We start from the raw sequence: 15,171 nt of genomic DNA, 5'->3' as shown, positions 1-15,171 counted from the left end.
GGAATTTTTCCCCCAAATCCCATCCAAAGCATCCTTTTCCCCAAAAGGCACCATGTCCCCCTCGGTTATGCACCTGAAATCCCACCCCGGGACATTCCCGTGGCCATGAATAATTCAGGAATATCAGGAAAGTTTCGCGAAGCTGATGAGCCCAAATCACCTGGAGGAGGTGAAGATGAGCTAATCACCGTTTGTTCTCTCTCGATAGCTGATTAACTGCTAATTAGAATATTAAACAAGGGCTTAAATACGTAAATGAGCTTCTGAGGACAGAGTTCGTTATTGAGGGTGCCATAAAATTCCTGATTTTTATTCTTAGATTATTGTTTGATGGGTTTAATTTTTTTGCCTCCTAAAGAAAGGGTTTTGTTTTTAAAGTGTTTTGTTCTGCTGGAATGTTGTAGGATCTGGGATAAATTAATCCCAAACTCCATCAAAACACCAGGAAGGTGCTCCCAGGTCCACAAGGAGGATGCCCAAAGTTCAGGAAGCTTCTCCAAGAAAAAAGGGCAAATTTTGGATGCTCTGCCCAAAATAGCTCCAAGATTCGTGCAGGGTGAGAGGAGGGAACGAGGAGTCACAGGGAATTCACTTCCATCCATTTCCATGGAATTGGCTGCGGGAATGAGGCTGGAAAATCCTGAGAGCCCAAATTAAAGGTGGGGAAGAGCAGGATTGGCCCGGCAGTGACAGGAGGGGACAGAGGTGTCACACACAGGGGTGGCACCCAGGCAGAAAGCAGGGATGGAAAGCACCATGGAATTGCGATGGTAGGAAAAGATCTCCAGAATCATCAAATCCAACCTTCCCACATCCATCCTTCCATGGAGCCCACTGACAGGGATGCTGCTGATGGGATGAGGGCTTGGAAAATCCTTGGGGACGTGGCTGGAATGTTGGATCCCCTCCCTCTGCACCCAAACCTGACCCCAGATCCCATCCCAGGTATCCCTGCAGGACAATTCCTGCACAACCCTCCCTCTATGGGAAGCAGGGAACAGCTGCCTCCTCTCTGAAAATGAAATAATATTAATTAAGCCTCTTAATGAGGGTTTGTTGTGGCATTAATTAACCCCCAGGCCTTGGCAGAGGATGGGGGTTGGGGTTCTGCCCCAGCACTTCTGAAGAATTCCCAAAACCCCAATTCCCAAAATCCCAATTCCCAAGATTCCTGTTGTGATTTTCCCTGCCTTGCCCTCAAATCCTGGCAGCTGTCCCTGCTCCGGTCACCTCCCCGGGCTGCCAAAATTTGGGATGTGATATCCTTAAACCTCTCTCTGCTGCCAACACCATTTTGTTCCCATCTGTTTTCCAAGGGTTTTTCCAAAGGAGCTCAGCCCAGCCCAGCCCAGCTTGGCAGCATCGTCCTGCCCTAAAACCATTCCTTGAGAGCAGCAGAGAATTCCAGAGGGGTTTGGGATGGAAGGGACCTTAAGGACCATCCTGCCATGGTTTTTCCATCCTGGCCTTGGACACTTCCCAAGTTGTGCTTGGGAATCCTTCATCCATCACGGGATCATGACATTCCTGTGAGGAATGAGCTGCTGGTTTGGGATGAAGCTGCTCCTGCTTGAAATCTCTCCATTCCCAGCAGAAGGAATGGCAGCACCAACGAGAAAATGGAGGGAAAAAAAATCCCAAATCCAGCAGGGAATGGATTTTTGGAGCCAGAACCTTCTGGCGTGGCAGTGCCAGCAGCAGGAGCTGCTTCCAGCAAGATTGGGAAATTCAGAGCTGGGATCAAGGGGCTGCATCCAGGTGCTCCAGCTCCTGACAGGTGGGAATGGTGCAGTTAATCCATGGATTTGTGTCCAATTCCAAGCGGTTTGGCTGCCCAGGGTGTGAATTCCCAAGAAGAATTGGGGTTTGGGATGGAAGGGACCGTAAGGACCATCCTGCCATGGATGCCGGGAAGTTCAGAGCTGGGATCAAGGGGCCGCATCCAGGTGCTCCAGCTCCTGGCAGGTGGGAGTGGTGCAGTTCATCCATGGATTTGTGTCCAATTCCAAGCGGTTTGGCCTTCCAGAGTGTGAATTCCCAAAAAGAATTGGGAATTTTGCTGATTGTGGCAGCTCCTCCCATCTGATCCCACATCCAGGGCAAAGCTACTCCAGGTTCAAGCAGCTCCATCAGCCTCACCCTGAGCTCTTTTTTTGTGCCTAAACACAGATTTTAAACAATTTTTCCCATTTTTTGCCAGATTTCCTGGCAGATTTCCAAAGGAACGCTCCAGGACAGCGCCTGCAATCCCAAAGCTGTCCCAAAGTGCCCAGTGCTGGCTCCAATGATGTTTTCCAGGCACTGAGAAGTGGTGAAAACAGGGAAAATCAATAGTTACAATCCCAGTGGCTCGGTTCTGCTGATGAGCCGTGTTCTCCCTGCTGAAAAACCGGGGAATTGCGAAGGAAAAGGGAAAAAATTGGGGAAAAAAAGGGAGAAAAAGGAGGAAAAAAAAGGGGGAAAAGGGGAGGGGGTAAGGGAAAAAAAGGAGAAAAAAAAGGGGGGAAAAAGAGGAAAAAAAGGGGTAAAAAAAGGGGAATAAAGGGAAAAGGAGCACAGAACTCCCCTCTGTGCCATCTCCCTTTTAACCTCTTGTGTCCTGAATTCCCTTGGGAAGATCCAACCACGCCCTTCCAGTTTGGAAGGGGATTTTATCTGAATTTAATCACCCTTTAATGGGAGAGAGGCCAAGAATTCCCAAGGCTTCCCAAGGATTTGTTCCACAATCAGCTGGAATTGCCGCTGGAAAGGGCAAATGGAGCAATAATTCCTGGATTTAGAATTATTATTATTATCCCTAACACCCCTTTATCCCTCCATCCTCAGGCTGAGTTAAAGTGATCTTTCAAGTGACATTTAATTAAAGAGATATATAATTTATAGTTTATTTTATAAATCCCACGTGGGAGAAGGCAATGATTTCATCTTTTCCATCCCTCCTGCACTTCCACTCTCCTCATGGGGAGTTTCCCACTTGTTTTTACTGGAGCTTGGAATATTCCAGGCTGGCAGATGGAAGGAATTGGGATTCATTTTCAAAGAAGAAAATCCTAATTAAAAATATCTCCTGGATTTTTTTTTTTTTTTAATGAGACAACTCCTGCCATCAGGGCAAGGATCCTGCTGAGGAATCCCATGGGATATTCCTGAAGAAATCCTCAATTTCCCTGATGTTCCTTTCGTGTTTTTTCCCCCCAGAAGATTCCCAGTGGATGCTCCAGCTCCTTCCAGCTCTCCCACTTTTATTCCCCCCAAAAAATGCCCAGGGGATGCTCCAGCTCCTGTCCTGCTGCTTTCTCCATGGAATTTTTTTTCCTGGTGGAGGTTTTGCTGGTCTTTCCCTGGTTTTTCTCCCCAAAATATTCCCAAGTGGCAGCTCCAGCTCCTTCCAGTTTCTCTGCTGGTCTCTCCCTGTTTTTTCCCCCAAAAGATTCCCAGTGGCAGCTCCAGGTCTCCCATTTTCCCTGCTGGTCTCTCCCTCAATCAGCAGCCACTGGAAGATCCGGGAGATTTTTGGGATCTTTCCTTCCAGAGGGGTTGGGAAAGCTTTGGAAATCACCAAATCCCAGTTTTGGAGGAGATTCCAGGGCTGGAACTTGGTGGCAAAAGAAAAGCTTGGGAAATGAGGAATTTTCTCCTGAAGAACGCCCCCAAAAAAGCTGAGCCTGGGTTGGGGATTAAACCCCAAACACTGAGGGAAGCTTTGGGAATTGGAAGAAGGAAGAATACCCCAAATACAGAGGGAAATTTTGGGAATTGGAAGGAAGAATAATCCTGGAATGGTTTGGGTTGGAAGGAACCTTAAGGATGATCCAATTCCACCAAAATTCCATGGCCATGGACAGCTCCCAGCATCCCAGGCTGCTCCAAGCTTGAACACTCCCGGAATGGGGCAGCCCCAGCTCCTCTGGGAAGCTCCAAAAGCATTTGGATCCCCTTCCCTTCCCGTGAATCCATGGAAATCCAGCAGGATCCTTTCTGCTGCCCCAAAATCCCAAGGAACCCCATCCCAAAAAAGCTCAGCTCCCTCCTTGACCCTTGTTTTGGATAAACCGAGCCAAGGAGGGGACAAATCCAAGGATAAATCCAAGGATGAAGCGTCTGAAAAGCCAAATAAAAAGCAAGGGAGCATCAAATCCACACGGGAGCAGCCGCGGGACATCAAAGATCCTCCAGGGCCTTTTTCATCCCAAATTTCCTCGATCCCGACTTAATTCCTGCCAATCACCGGGCACGGAGAGAGAGGAGGCGTTAATTAAAACCTCATTAAGGCAAATTGGGGCTCCTTGAAAAGGAATGCGGGGGTTGGGAAGGGGGAAGGGTCCCGTTCTCCTTTCCCCTGGGATATCGCTGATAAAATCCCGCTGGAAAAGCCAAATCCATTCATCCAAATTCACCCAATCTGCTCGGATTTTCCCCTTTCCTGAAATCGTGATGTGCTGGAAAAGTCGGGAAACTCCATCCTTGCATGAATGGTGTGTGCACATCCTGAAAATCCCGGGATAAAACTTTTGGAATTCACACATACCTCAAAAAAACCCAACCAAAATCCCAAAAAAACGCTCAAAAAAAAAACCTCCACAAAAACCCCACCAAAACCCAAAAAAAACACCCCAAAAAACCCCACAAAAAACCAAACCAAACCAAACAAAACAAAAAAACCCAAAAAACAAAAAACCAAACCAAACCAAAAAACCCACACACACACAAAAAAGAAAAACCACCCAAAAAAACAAAACAAAAAACCCCAAAAGAAAGAAAAGGAAAAAAAAGCACCAGGGGGCTGTAAGAAAAAGCAATGCAAAAATCGAGATTTTTTATTATTTGGAAGTCCAAAATCGAAAATAGCTTTGAAATTCCGCAGGGAACGCTGGGAACACACGGAAAAGCCTCATATACAGAGACAGATAAATTAACTGGGAATTCTGCAGACAAGCCAGGGGCATGGAGAGATTCCATATGTACACTTTTATGGAAACCATTTATACACTTTATTACATTTACAAAAAAAAAGCTGATTTTTTTCTCACTACTTTTTTTGTTCTTTTTTCCCTACGATAATGAAAAAAAAATTACATTTTGTTTTTTTAATTTATTTTTTAGCTGTACAAACTTTTAATTAATAAAAATATATCTCTGTACAAAAGAGGGATTTGAGCTTTTTTTGTAGTTTTTTATCATTTTTCTCATTTTTTCCCTTTTTTTTCTTCATTTTTTTTTCCTTTTTTCTTCATTTTTTCCCTTTTATTTTAGTTTTTTTTCCCTTTTTCCCATATTTTTTTTTTACCATATGCAAGTCCTCTGGGCACAAGGATGGAGAATGGCATGGAGCAGATCTCAGCCAGCTTGCAAAAAAATGGGATAAACCCCTTTTCCCACTTCCTTGGCTCCCTGGGCAAGAGCAGGAAAAGGGAATTCATGGATCCAAAGCAGCAAATTCCATTAAAGTCGAGCTCCCCCTTCTCCCTGCCTGGGTGGTTTTAAATATTTTGGATTTATTTTGCACTCCTGATATGAATTTCTCCTGGATTTTCCATGGAATGAGTGGGAGCCAGGTGTGGGAGGATTCCCTGGGATTTGGACAAGAACCTGGATGGATCCAAGCTCTGCTTCCAGGGATTGTTGGAATTTTGGGGCCTGGAATTGGGATTGGGACGTGGCAGGGCAGGGGTTTGGGTTGGGCTCTGGGGTTTTTAGGGATAATTGAGCTTGGAAAAGATCAGGGATGGGCCAGGAGAGCCCAGTGGAGGCAGGGTGGGATCCAAGGATTCCAAGGGATTATCCCAGCCTGGTTCCAGCCCTGGGAGGATGGAAGGGGGACAAGGGAAGAAAGGAATATTCCTTTGGAGCCCCAATGGGATTGACACCATCCCAATCCATGAAATTTCATCCTGGGATCCTCCCCAAATCCATGTGGGAACATTTCCCTGACCCCTGCCCATGCTGGATCAGGGCTCAGGCTCCAACTCCCACTTCCCAGGGAGAAATCAGAGCACCTTGGTGGGATTTTTAGGAGAAGTGACATTTTTGGGAGGACAGGCGGCATTTTTTGGCAGTCTGGGAATTCTGCTCCCTGTGGGAGAGCCAGGAGTAACAAAAATAAAATACTGATGTATTTACACCCAGAAAATCAAGGATAACAAAAAAATATCCCAGATTATCCCAGGAAGAGCTTCAGGGAGGAGAAGATCCATGCTGGAACTGGAGCATGGATGGAAACCCCCATTCCAAAGGGCTCATCCTGATTTTCCTCAGAGCCTCCTGGACTCAGTGACCTGGGAATGGCACTTCTGCCTCCCCTGATCCTAAAGAAAGTGACTCCAAGCAAACTTTGGATCACAAAGATCCTTTGGAGTTTTTGCTCCCACAAAATCCCGAGAAACCTCAGTGCCCCAGGGAAATAAAGGGAGCAGCTCAGGATGGGAATTAAAACTCCTCTGGCATTGCCCTTTGGAGGATCAGTCTGGAAAGGGCAAAGGATTTGTGCAGCTTTTGGGGGAATTAGTGTGGAGTTCTTTTCAGAGAGGATTTTTGTCCCTTTGGATATTCCTGTCCCTTCAGGAATCGCCTGGCAGTGAATTCCTGATCAGGGATTTGGGCCCAGCTCAGATCAGGGGGAACATGGGGCAGGAAAAACCCAGCTGGGAATGCCCAAAGGAAAATCAAACACAGGGAAGAGGGGAAAAGCTTTTGGGAAGGTCCCATTTGGAAAACTCTTCCTGGGGTAGAAAATCCAATAAAGAAATAACCCAGAGACCCAAATGCAGAAACCCTAAATCCTCATCCTGTCCCATCCAGGTGTTATCCATAAATCCAACCAGGAATGCCCAAAGGAAAATCAAACACAGGGAAGAGGGGAAAAGCTTCCCAAGTTTTGCATTTGAAAACCCTTCCTCTGCTCCAGCCCTGGGGTAAAAATTCCAACCAAGAAATGACCCAGAAACCCCAAATCCTCATCTTGTCCCGTCCAGGTGTTTTCTGTAAATCCAGGAATGCCCAAAGGAAAACCAAACACAGGGAAGAGGGGAAAAGCTTCCCAAGGTTTGGAAAGCTCCCCTTTGAAAACCTTTCCTCTGCTCAAGCCCTGGGGTAGAAAATCCAACCAAAAAAATAACCCAGACACACAAATCCTCATCCTGTCCCATCCAGGTGTTTTCCACAGAATCCAGCACCTTGTGCACAACCTCTTTGTGGCCCAAGCTCTTCCCAAAGTTTGGGAAGCTGGGGAAAGCCTTCCGACCAGCAGGCCTTCCCGAGGTCTGGGAGCGGGGCCGGAGCAGAACCTTTGGCTTGGAGATCCAGCAGGATGGAGGTTGGAGGTGGATCCAGCAGCCCCTCGGGAATTCCGGGGAGGTGCAGCAGCTTCCCCGCGGCCTCGGCGGGGCGGGAGCAGGGAGGTGATGAATGGATGGTGAGGTGGGAACGTCATCCACACTGGACACCGGCCACGGGAATCTGGGGGAGCAAGGGGGTTGGTCATGGCACATGGGAATTCTGGGGAAGGGGCTTTGGTGTCCTAAAATTGGAGCATTCCAGATGGAATATTCCCTGCATTCCATGATCCCATGAGAACCCTTCCAACCCCACACATTCCATGATCCCAAACCCTTCCAACTCCCCATATTCCATGATCCCAAGAGAACCTTTCAACTCCCCACACACTCCATGATCCCAAACCCTTCCAGCTCCCCACACATTCCATGATCCCATAAGAACCCTTCCAGTTCCACACACTCCATGATCTCAAACCCTTCCAGCTCCTCACACACTCCATGATCCCATGAAAACCCTTCCAACTCCCCATGTTCCATGATCCCAAACCCTTCCAACTTCCCACATGCCACGATCCCATGAGAACCCTTCCAACTCTCCACACACTCCATGATCTGAAACCCTTCCAATTCCATGTATTCCATGATCCCAAACCCTTCCACCTCCCCACACACTCCATGATCCCAAGAGAACCCTTCCAATTCCCTGTACTCCACAATCCCATGAAAACCCTTCCAACTCCATGCATTCCATGATCCCAAACCCTTCCAACTCCACATTCCATGATCCCAAACCCTTCCAACTCCCCACACACTCCATGATCCCATGGAACTCCACACATTCCATAATTCCAAACCAACTCACCACGTTCTACGATCCCATGAGAACCCTTCCAACACCACACACTCCATGATCCCAAACCCTTACAACTCCCCACACACTCCATGATCCCAAGAGAACCCTTCCACCTCTCCACATTCCACAATCCCATGAGAACCCTTCCAACACCACTCACTCCACAATCCCATGGAAACCCTTCCAACTCCACACATTCCATGATCCGATGAGAACCCTTCCAACTCCCCACACGCTCCATGATCCCAAACTCTTCCAACTCCCTGTACTCCATGATCCAACTCCCCACACTTCATGATCCCATGAGAACCCTTCCAAATCCCCACACTCCATGACCCCAAACCCTTCCAACTCCCCACAGATTCCATGACCCCAAACCCTTCCAGCTCCACATAATCCACAATCCCAAGAGAACCCTTCCAACTCCATGCATTCCATGATCCCATGAAGATTCCCACGAGAACCCTTCCAACTCCCCATGTTCCATGATACCAAGAGAACCCTTCCAACTCCCTGCACTCCATGATCCCAAACCCTTCCAGTTCCACACAATCCACGATCCTAAGAGAACCCTTCCAACTCCATGCGTTCCGTGATCCCAAACCCTTCCAGCTCCCCACACATTCCACGATCCCAAGAGAACCCTTCCAACTCCCCGCACTCCATGATCCCAAACCTTTCCAACTCCCTGCATTCCATGATCCCATGAAAACCCTTCCAGTTCCACTCACTCCATGACCCCAAACCCTTCCAACTCCCCACACATTCCATGATCCCATGAGAACCTTCCAACTCCCTGCACTTCATGATCCCATGAGAACCCTTCCAACACCCTACATATTCCATGATCCAAAACCCTTCCAACTCCCCGCACTCCATGATCCCCACACATTCCATGATCCGAAGAGAACCCTTCCAACTCCACACACTCCATGACCCCAAACCCTTCCAACTCCCCACACACTCCACAACCCCAACCCATTCCACCTCCCCACTCACTCCATGCTCCCAACCCCTTCCACCTCCCCTCATCCCAGGACCCCACAGCCCCCAGGGCCCACTGGTGACCGTGGGGTGGCCGTGTCCCACTCACCGCGCGGGGACGGCGCTATACGCCGTGCACACCGTGCTCACTGTGAACTCGGCCTCGCCTGCCATGATGTCTGAGGGCTGCAGGTTCCTGTCGTACATGGGGTTCTCAAAGGTGCCCCTCACGTTGGTGTTCTCGTGGCCGGCGTAGCCGTTGAACGGGACTTTGGGTCTCCTCCTGTGGCATCGGGGACAAAACCCACACAGGTGATGTCACTACACAACACGGAACACACAATGCACACACAGCGCTGCTTTCAAGATAAAAAAATTGAAAATTTATCTTCTGATTCTAAAATTTATAGGTTTCCAAAAGTGACAATGGGTTGGAGGGTGACAGTGCCACCTCTCCAATGACGCTGGACAAACCAACAGTCCAGCAAATTTCTCCTCCTCCATAAAAGAATGCAAAACAATGAGTTATTTACAGAAAGTGTGTGAGAAAGTTTGTTACATGAATGTAAACTCAGAATGCTTAGAAAATCTTAAGAAATCAAGATGACAGCCCTGAGGGGGGGCAGTGACAGGGGAAACCTGTGGGGATGGGGCAGGAAAATCCATCTGGGGGTTTGCAGCATTGATCAGGACAAAACTGAATTTACACCACATTCAAAGCCACAGGGAGGGGGGGAATTTGCTTTTTATCCTCCCAAATGTGGCCACAAATCCCATTAATGGCCAGAAAAACCATTGCTCTCCTCTCCCAAATCCCAAATCCAAAGAAATGCTTTATTTTTCCCACCTCCTGAATTAAACCAGCCCTAAAAGGGGGATTCGAAGCCCAGCTCACTGATACTCCTCTCAAATCCCTGAATTTATTTCACCTTTTGGAATTACTCTCCCAATCTCCCAAACCCTCTTTGTTGCTGCCCCATCTCCTGAATTAAACCATTTCTAAAGGTGGGAATTTTAAGCCCAGCTCACGGATATATCTCTCAAATTCCTAAATTTCTTTCACCTTTTGGAATTCTTGCCCCAAAACCATGTTTGCAGAGATAAAGCACAAACCCTGCAATAACCTTCCAAACCTTCTGTTTTTGTCCCACCTCCTGAATTAAACCAGCCCTAAAGGGGATGATTTTAAGCCCAGCTCACTGATAATTCCTCTGAAATCCCTGAATTTCTTTCAGCTTTTGGGATTCTTGTCCCAAACCCACCTGTGTTTGTAGAGATAAAGCACAAACCCTGCAATAATCAGGGCGATGAAAGGCACAAGGATGGCGGCTGCCACGGAGCTGCTGTTGGATGCAAAGTGGTGGCCTATGGATTCAGGATCATTTTCCATCATGCTGATGTCTGCAACACAGCAGAAATGAACACATTTCCTTCATTTTCCTTTCACATTTCCCACATTTCCAAACCCTTGCTGGGGGAAAAGGCCTTGGCTCAAAGTACAGGTGGCACCAGCAGCAAAATGAGCGAAGTGGTGTTGGAAAATGGAATTTAAAAAGGGATGTGCAAGGATGGAAATCCAGCCTATTAGGGCTCATCATTTATTTACATCTGCAATTAAAGAGATATATAAATTGATTTATTTTGCCAAAAATGTCCAACTTGGATGCATGAAGTTGGGCTTTAAGGAGACTCTGAAATGCTGCAATAACGAGCATCCATAAAGGTGACGAGATTCCAGCAATCTTGAGGGATTAAAGAGCTCAAACCATGCTTTAAGTGGTATTTAGGAGCTCAAACTTTGGGGGGTTTAAGCTCCCAAGAGCCTCTGTGATTTCTGATGGAGACACTTGCTGTGGTGGGAATGGGATTTGGGCTTGGCAGGGATCTGGGAATATGGAAATAAATATATCCAGGTGTTGTTTGTGCTTCCAAACTCTCCCTGCCTTTGGACAGCAGCCTGGTTATCCCTCATTTTGCTCCCAAATTACAAATTTTATCCTTTGCTGTTTGTTTTGTGCTGCTTGTCTCCCACAAACCTCACACCAAGCTCAGCAGAACTCGGAAAGCGCCGAAAATTCAAGCGAGGGATTGGAGAAAAATTCCCTGTCTGGAAACCCCCAACCAGGCCAAAATGGAGCTTCTGGAATTGAGGGGAAAAGTGCAAATCCAAAGAATTTTACCAAGTCTCTGGAGGCCAAACTGCCCAAAGCCTTTGCCACGCACAAAGCCCTGGTACACGAAGGTGCCACTCGAGGACTCTGACGAGACCTGTGGAGAGTGGAAATCAATGGTTTTATCCAACTTTTCCTTGAATTTAATACCCAGCTCACCCCAGCCCCTTCCAAGTGCATTAATTTGATGCAATTCCCCAGAAAATTCTGGCATTTTTTAAGGAGTTTCACTGCCCTACAGCTGAAAATTCTCCATTCTCAAAGGAAGGGAAGCTAAAAAAATCTTGTTTGTGATAAACTGGAGAGGACATTGGTGATTCCAGAGGGAGAGGGGAAAAAGTGGCCATGGGTCACTTGGATCCACATTTTTTCCAAGCTCCTTTGGATCCCTAAAGGGCTTGGGAAACTCCCAGACACAGGTAAAGGGTGAGGAGTAGGGAAAATAAGCTTTTCCAGCAAGATGTTGAGCAGATGTAAAACATCCACAGGGAACAAATCCCGTTGGTTTCTCCTCCAGCATTATCTGGGAGATGATGGATTCCAAACCCCAGGGCAATAAAACCAACCCCCTGTTGCAGGAGGAGCTGTCACCTGCTGGAAAAGTGCCACATGTCCCCTCCCAGCTCTGGGAATCATCCCTCAGCTCCAGGGAAGGGAAATCCAGGCTGGGACAGCCATGGGAGGGTGGGTTTTGTTCACTCACGTGTCCATCCAGGGCCCATTTGTCATTCCTGAACTTGTTGGCAAATATCTCCAGTGGCCCCATGATCTGGTACACCTGGAGCAGCAGGTGCACGTCTTCCTTCTTGTAAATCCCTGGAAAAAAAATGGGATTTTGTCAGCTCTGGTTTGAAATAATTGAGTGGGAGAGCAGAGAAACTACGTCAGGATTTGAGTTGGTGGTGGGAAACACAGCCCAGGATACTGAAGGTATTTTCCACATGGGAAAGGACTCAACTCAATATTTAATTAATATTCAGGAGGGCAGGGACATGGAGCACTGATGGAATCATGAGCTGGAAGGGACCCCCAGGGATCATCAAAGTCCAGCTCACATAATTTCATGGTTTTTACCCAAAAGCTCCAAGTCCTACCTTGGGCACCTCCAGGGATGGGCACTCCAAACATCCCTGGGCAGCTTCAAGGTGTTTCCATGGAGAAATATTCCCTAAAATCCAACCTGGCACAGATTGAGGCTGTTTCATCCTGGGAGCAGAGCCTGACCCCTCTCCTGTCAGGGAGTTGTGGGGAGCCCCTTGAGCCCCATCAGGAGTTCTCCAAACCCTTTTCCAGCTCCATTCCCTTCTCTGGACACACTCCAGCCCCTCAATGTCTCTCTGGCCATGAGTGACCAGAACTGGACACAGCCCTAGAGGTGTCCCAGTGATGCAGACAGGAAGAGAAATTATAAAAGAAAGGCCTCATAAAATCAGGCCTAAATTAATGGCTGCAAGTTCCCATGAGAAAACAATCTTGGTATGAAAGATTCATTAACATAAAGATCTATTCCTAGAGTGAAAAATAATTGCACCAGTATAAACAATAAGAGCTGTCTCATGAGAATCAGTAGAAAAAATATGTAAACTAACTAAAAATACAGAAGTTTGACAAACAAGCAAAATACCTTGTACTGACCCATAAATTAAGCATGAATGTATTGTCCACCAGTAAGATTTGACACAGTACTGATAACACTATAAAATAGAACCTATTATAGATATAGGTTATATTTTATAGTGTTATATATAATATAACCTCTGATAATCCCATAAAATATGACCTATCCAATCCAGAATTGGCTTTTATCACAACATCCCAGCAGTGCTCTCGTGTTGCTGTTGATATTCTCTGCCCTAAGATGTGCAGGGTGTCTCTGTTTCGGCCCGTGCAACTGAAGAATGAGTCTGGACTCTTCACTTTTTGGTCTTGAGGTTGTTTATTAATTCTTATCTATAAAATTTTCTTTCTGCCCAGCCAAGATCTGCTCAGCAGGGCAGCCACAGGCACTCTGTGTTGTCCTTTTATACTACAAACTACCTATAACATATTTACACTTAATTCCCAATACCCATCACCTGTGTTACACAGTGCACTTCTACTCTAAACCAATCCCAAAGTGCCAACATCGCTGCAGAAAATGGAGAACAAGAAGGAGAAGGAGAAAGGCTGGAAACGTCCAAGTTCCTCCATCTTGTCCCCATAACCCCCATACCAAAAATCCTAAAATCTTTATTTTCACCCTGTGATCATTTTGTTATTACACCATTCAAACCTGTGTGACTTTCAGGTCCTCATACAATGCTGGTAACTTGCTCCAGGGGTCACAATCAAATCCCCAGGTGTTGTGGGCTGTGTGCCAGGGTCTCTGAGCCCCGCAATGGGGTCCTCGGCAACTCTGGACATCCAAAGGGATGTGCTGAGTTCCCACACAGGGAACGGCCCTGGCAGTGCCAATGCCACCCCCTCCCAAAGGTCACATTGTCTGTCCCTCACCTGACACCTGGAGCTCCACCCCGCTGTGGTCGATCAAGGTGGCGTTGACCTTGCTGGTGGCAGGGTCAAAGCTGGTGACAGAGAGCATGGCTGGCTGCTTCTTCCCCATGTACTCGTAGGAGCCTTTCCACAGGGAATTCCTTGCAAACACATCTGCAGGCACTGGAATTACAGCAGTGAGAGATGTGAAAAAAAAACCCAGCAGCATTTCCATTTTTTCAGGAAAAAAAAAAAAACAGAGCAGGATTTCTGTCTTTCTTTGAATTCACTGATAATAATTAGATTGTTTTAAATATTTAATATTTCAAAAATATTTTGTATTTTAAGTATCTTCAATCACACCTGCTCTGAGCCATCACCATGAGGGACAAAGACAAAACCAGTAACTTTAATTTGGCTGTTGTGACCAAAAACACAAGGATAGTTTAAAAAACAAACCAGCCCCAAAATAATTTATTAGGAAAAGCTCAAATAAACTTATTAGGAAAACTTAAAATAAAAAAGGATAAATGTACAGGAAGGGCTGGAATGCTGTGGGGAGGAATATGGATCTTGATGTTCAGCTCCTGTAAGGATCCTGTTTGTTGTCCATGGAATAGGATGGGGCATGTGGCAGTTTCCAGAGTGTGAAAAATGCATGTATTTTATGATTGGCTTTTCTCAAATATTAACATTAATATTATATGTGTTGTGTTAGAAAGTGATGCTGTATTAATTCTCTTAAGTAGTGGGTAAATATAGTTTTAGGATATAAAAAACGTTAAAATAGAAACTATGCTATGTAGGATACTTTTTTTTAAAGAAAAGACTTGCACTGAGATAGCAGCCACAGGACACCTAAATCTTTCAGAGAAACAGAATTTATTCTTCTTATCAGAAGAAACGAACTTCTTCCCACCTCTAAGGTGCTGTTAGGATTCAGAGGAAGAAGTAGGGACCGACCAGACAGAATCCTGTGTTTGAATGGAATTTATGCATCGTGTATGAGGTGTATGAATATGCAACAGGCTGTTGCTTTTAATGGTTAATCCTTTGTTAACAGGTGTCCTTTTTTGGATACCCAGACTGTACATAACTCTTTGTCTCTATTGTCTCATATTGTCCTAATCCAAATTGTCCAAATCATTATTACTCAAATTATATTACTATTTTTATAACCCTTTTATTACCATTAAACTTTTAAAATGTTAAAAACAAGCGATTGGCATTTTTCACACAGAGGAGGGGATTCAGGAGGGTGGATTTGAGGGGGTTTTAGGGCTGTGCCCACGGGGAGGAGCCCCCTGAGCCTCACCTGAGGCCTTGGCGAGCGGCGGCTCCCGCGCGGTGCCCACGGGTCTCCCACTGGGCCGGACATCGGCTGGGACAGGGGACAAAGCACAGCTGGTCACTATTG

General features: G+C 46.5%; 1 protein-coding gene across 1 annotated transcript in view; it reads right to left on the bottom strand.

The window, feature by feature from the left end:
- Positions 1-9,216: 9,216 nt before the first annotated feature.
- Positions 9,217-15,171, bottom strand: part of LOC128948759 (CUB and sushi domain-containing protein 2-like) — a 138,915-nt gene continuing 132,960 nt past the window's right edge. The window contains exons 61-66 of the mRNA XM_054293521.1: positions 15,070-15,135; positions 13,776-13,937; positions 11,986-12,098; positions 11,292-11,379; positions 10,374-10,512; positions 9,217-9,394 (exon numbers count right to left, since the gene is read on the bottom strand). Of these exons, the coding sequence (XP_054149496.1) occupies positions 9,217-9,394; positions 10,374-10,512; positions 11,292-11,379; positions 11,986-12,098; positions 13,776-13,937; positions 15,070-15,135 (746 nt within the window). The remainder of the gene's footprint in view (positions 9,395-10,373; positions 10,513-11,291; positions 11,380-11,985; positions 12,099-13,775; positions 13,938-15,069; positions 15,136-15,171) is intronic.

This window comes from Melozone crissalis, unplaced genomic scaffold (assembly GCF_028551555.1).
Source record: "Melozone crissalis strain CALT ecotype California unplaced genomic scaffold, PUWL_Pcris_2 ptg000156l_1, whole genome shotgun sequence".
NCBI classification, from domain to species: domain Eukaryota; kingdom Metazoa; phylum Chordata; class Aves; order Passeriformes; family Passerellidae; genus Melozone; species Melozone crissalis.
The sequence above is the reverse complement of the archived record's forward strand: the minus strand, read 5'-3'. Positions and strand labels throughout refer to the sequence as shown.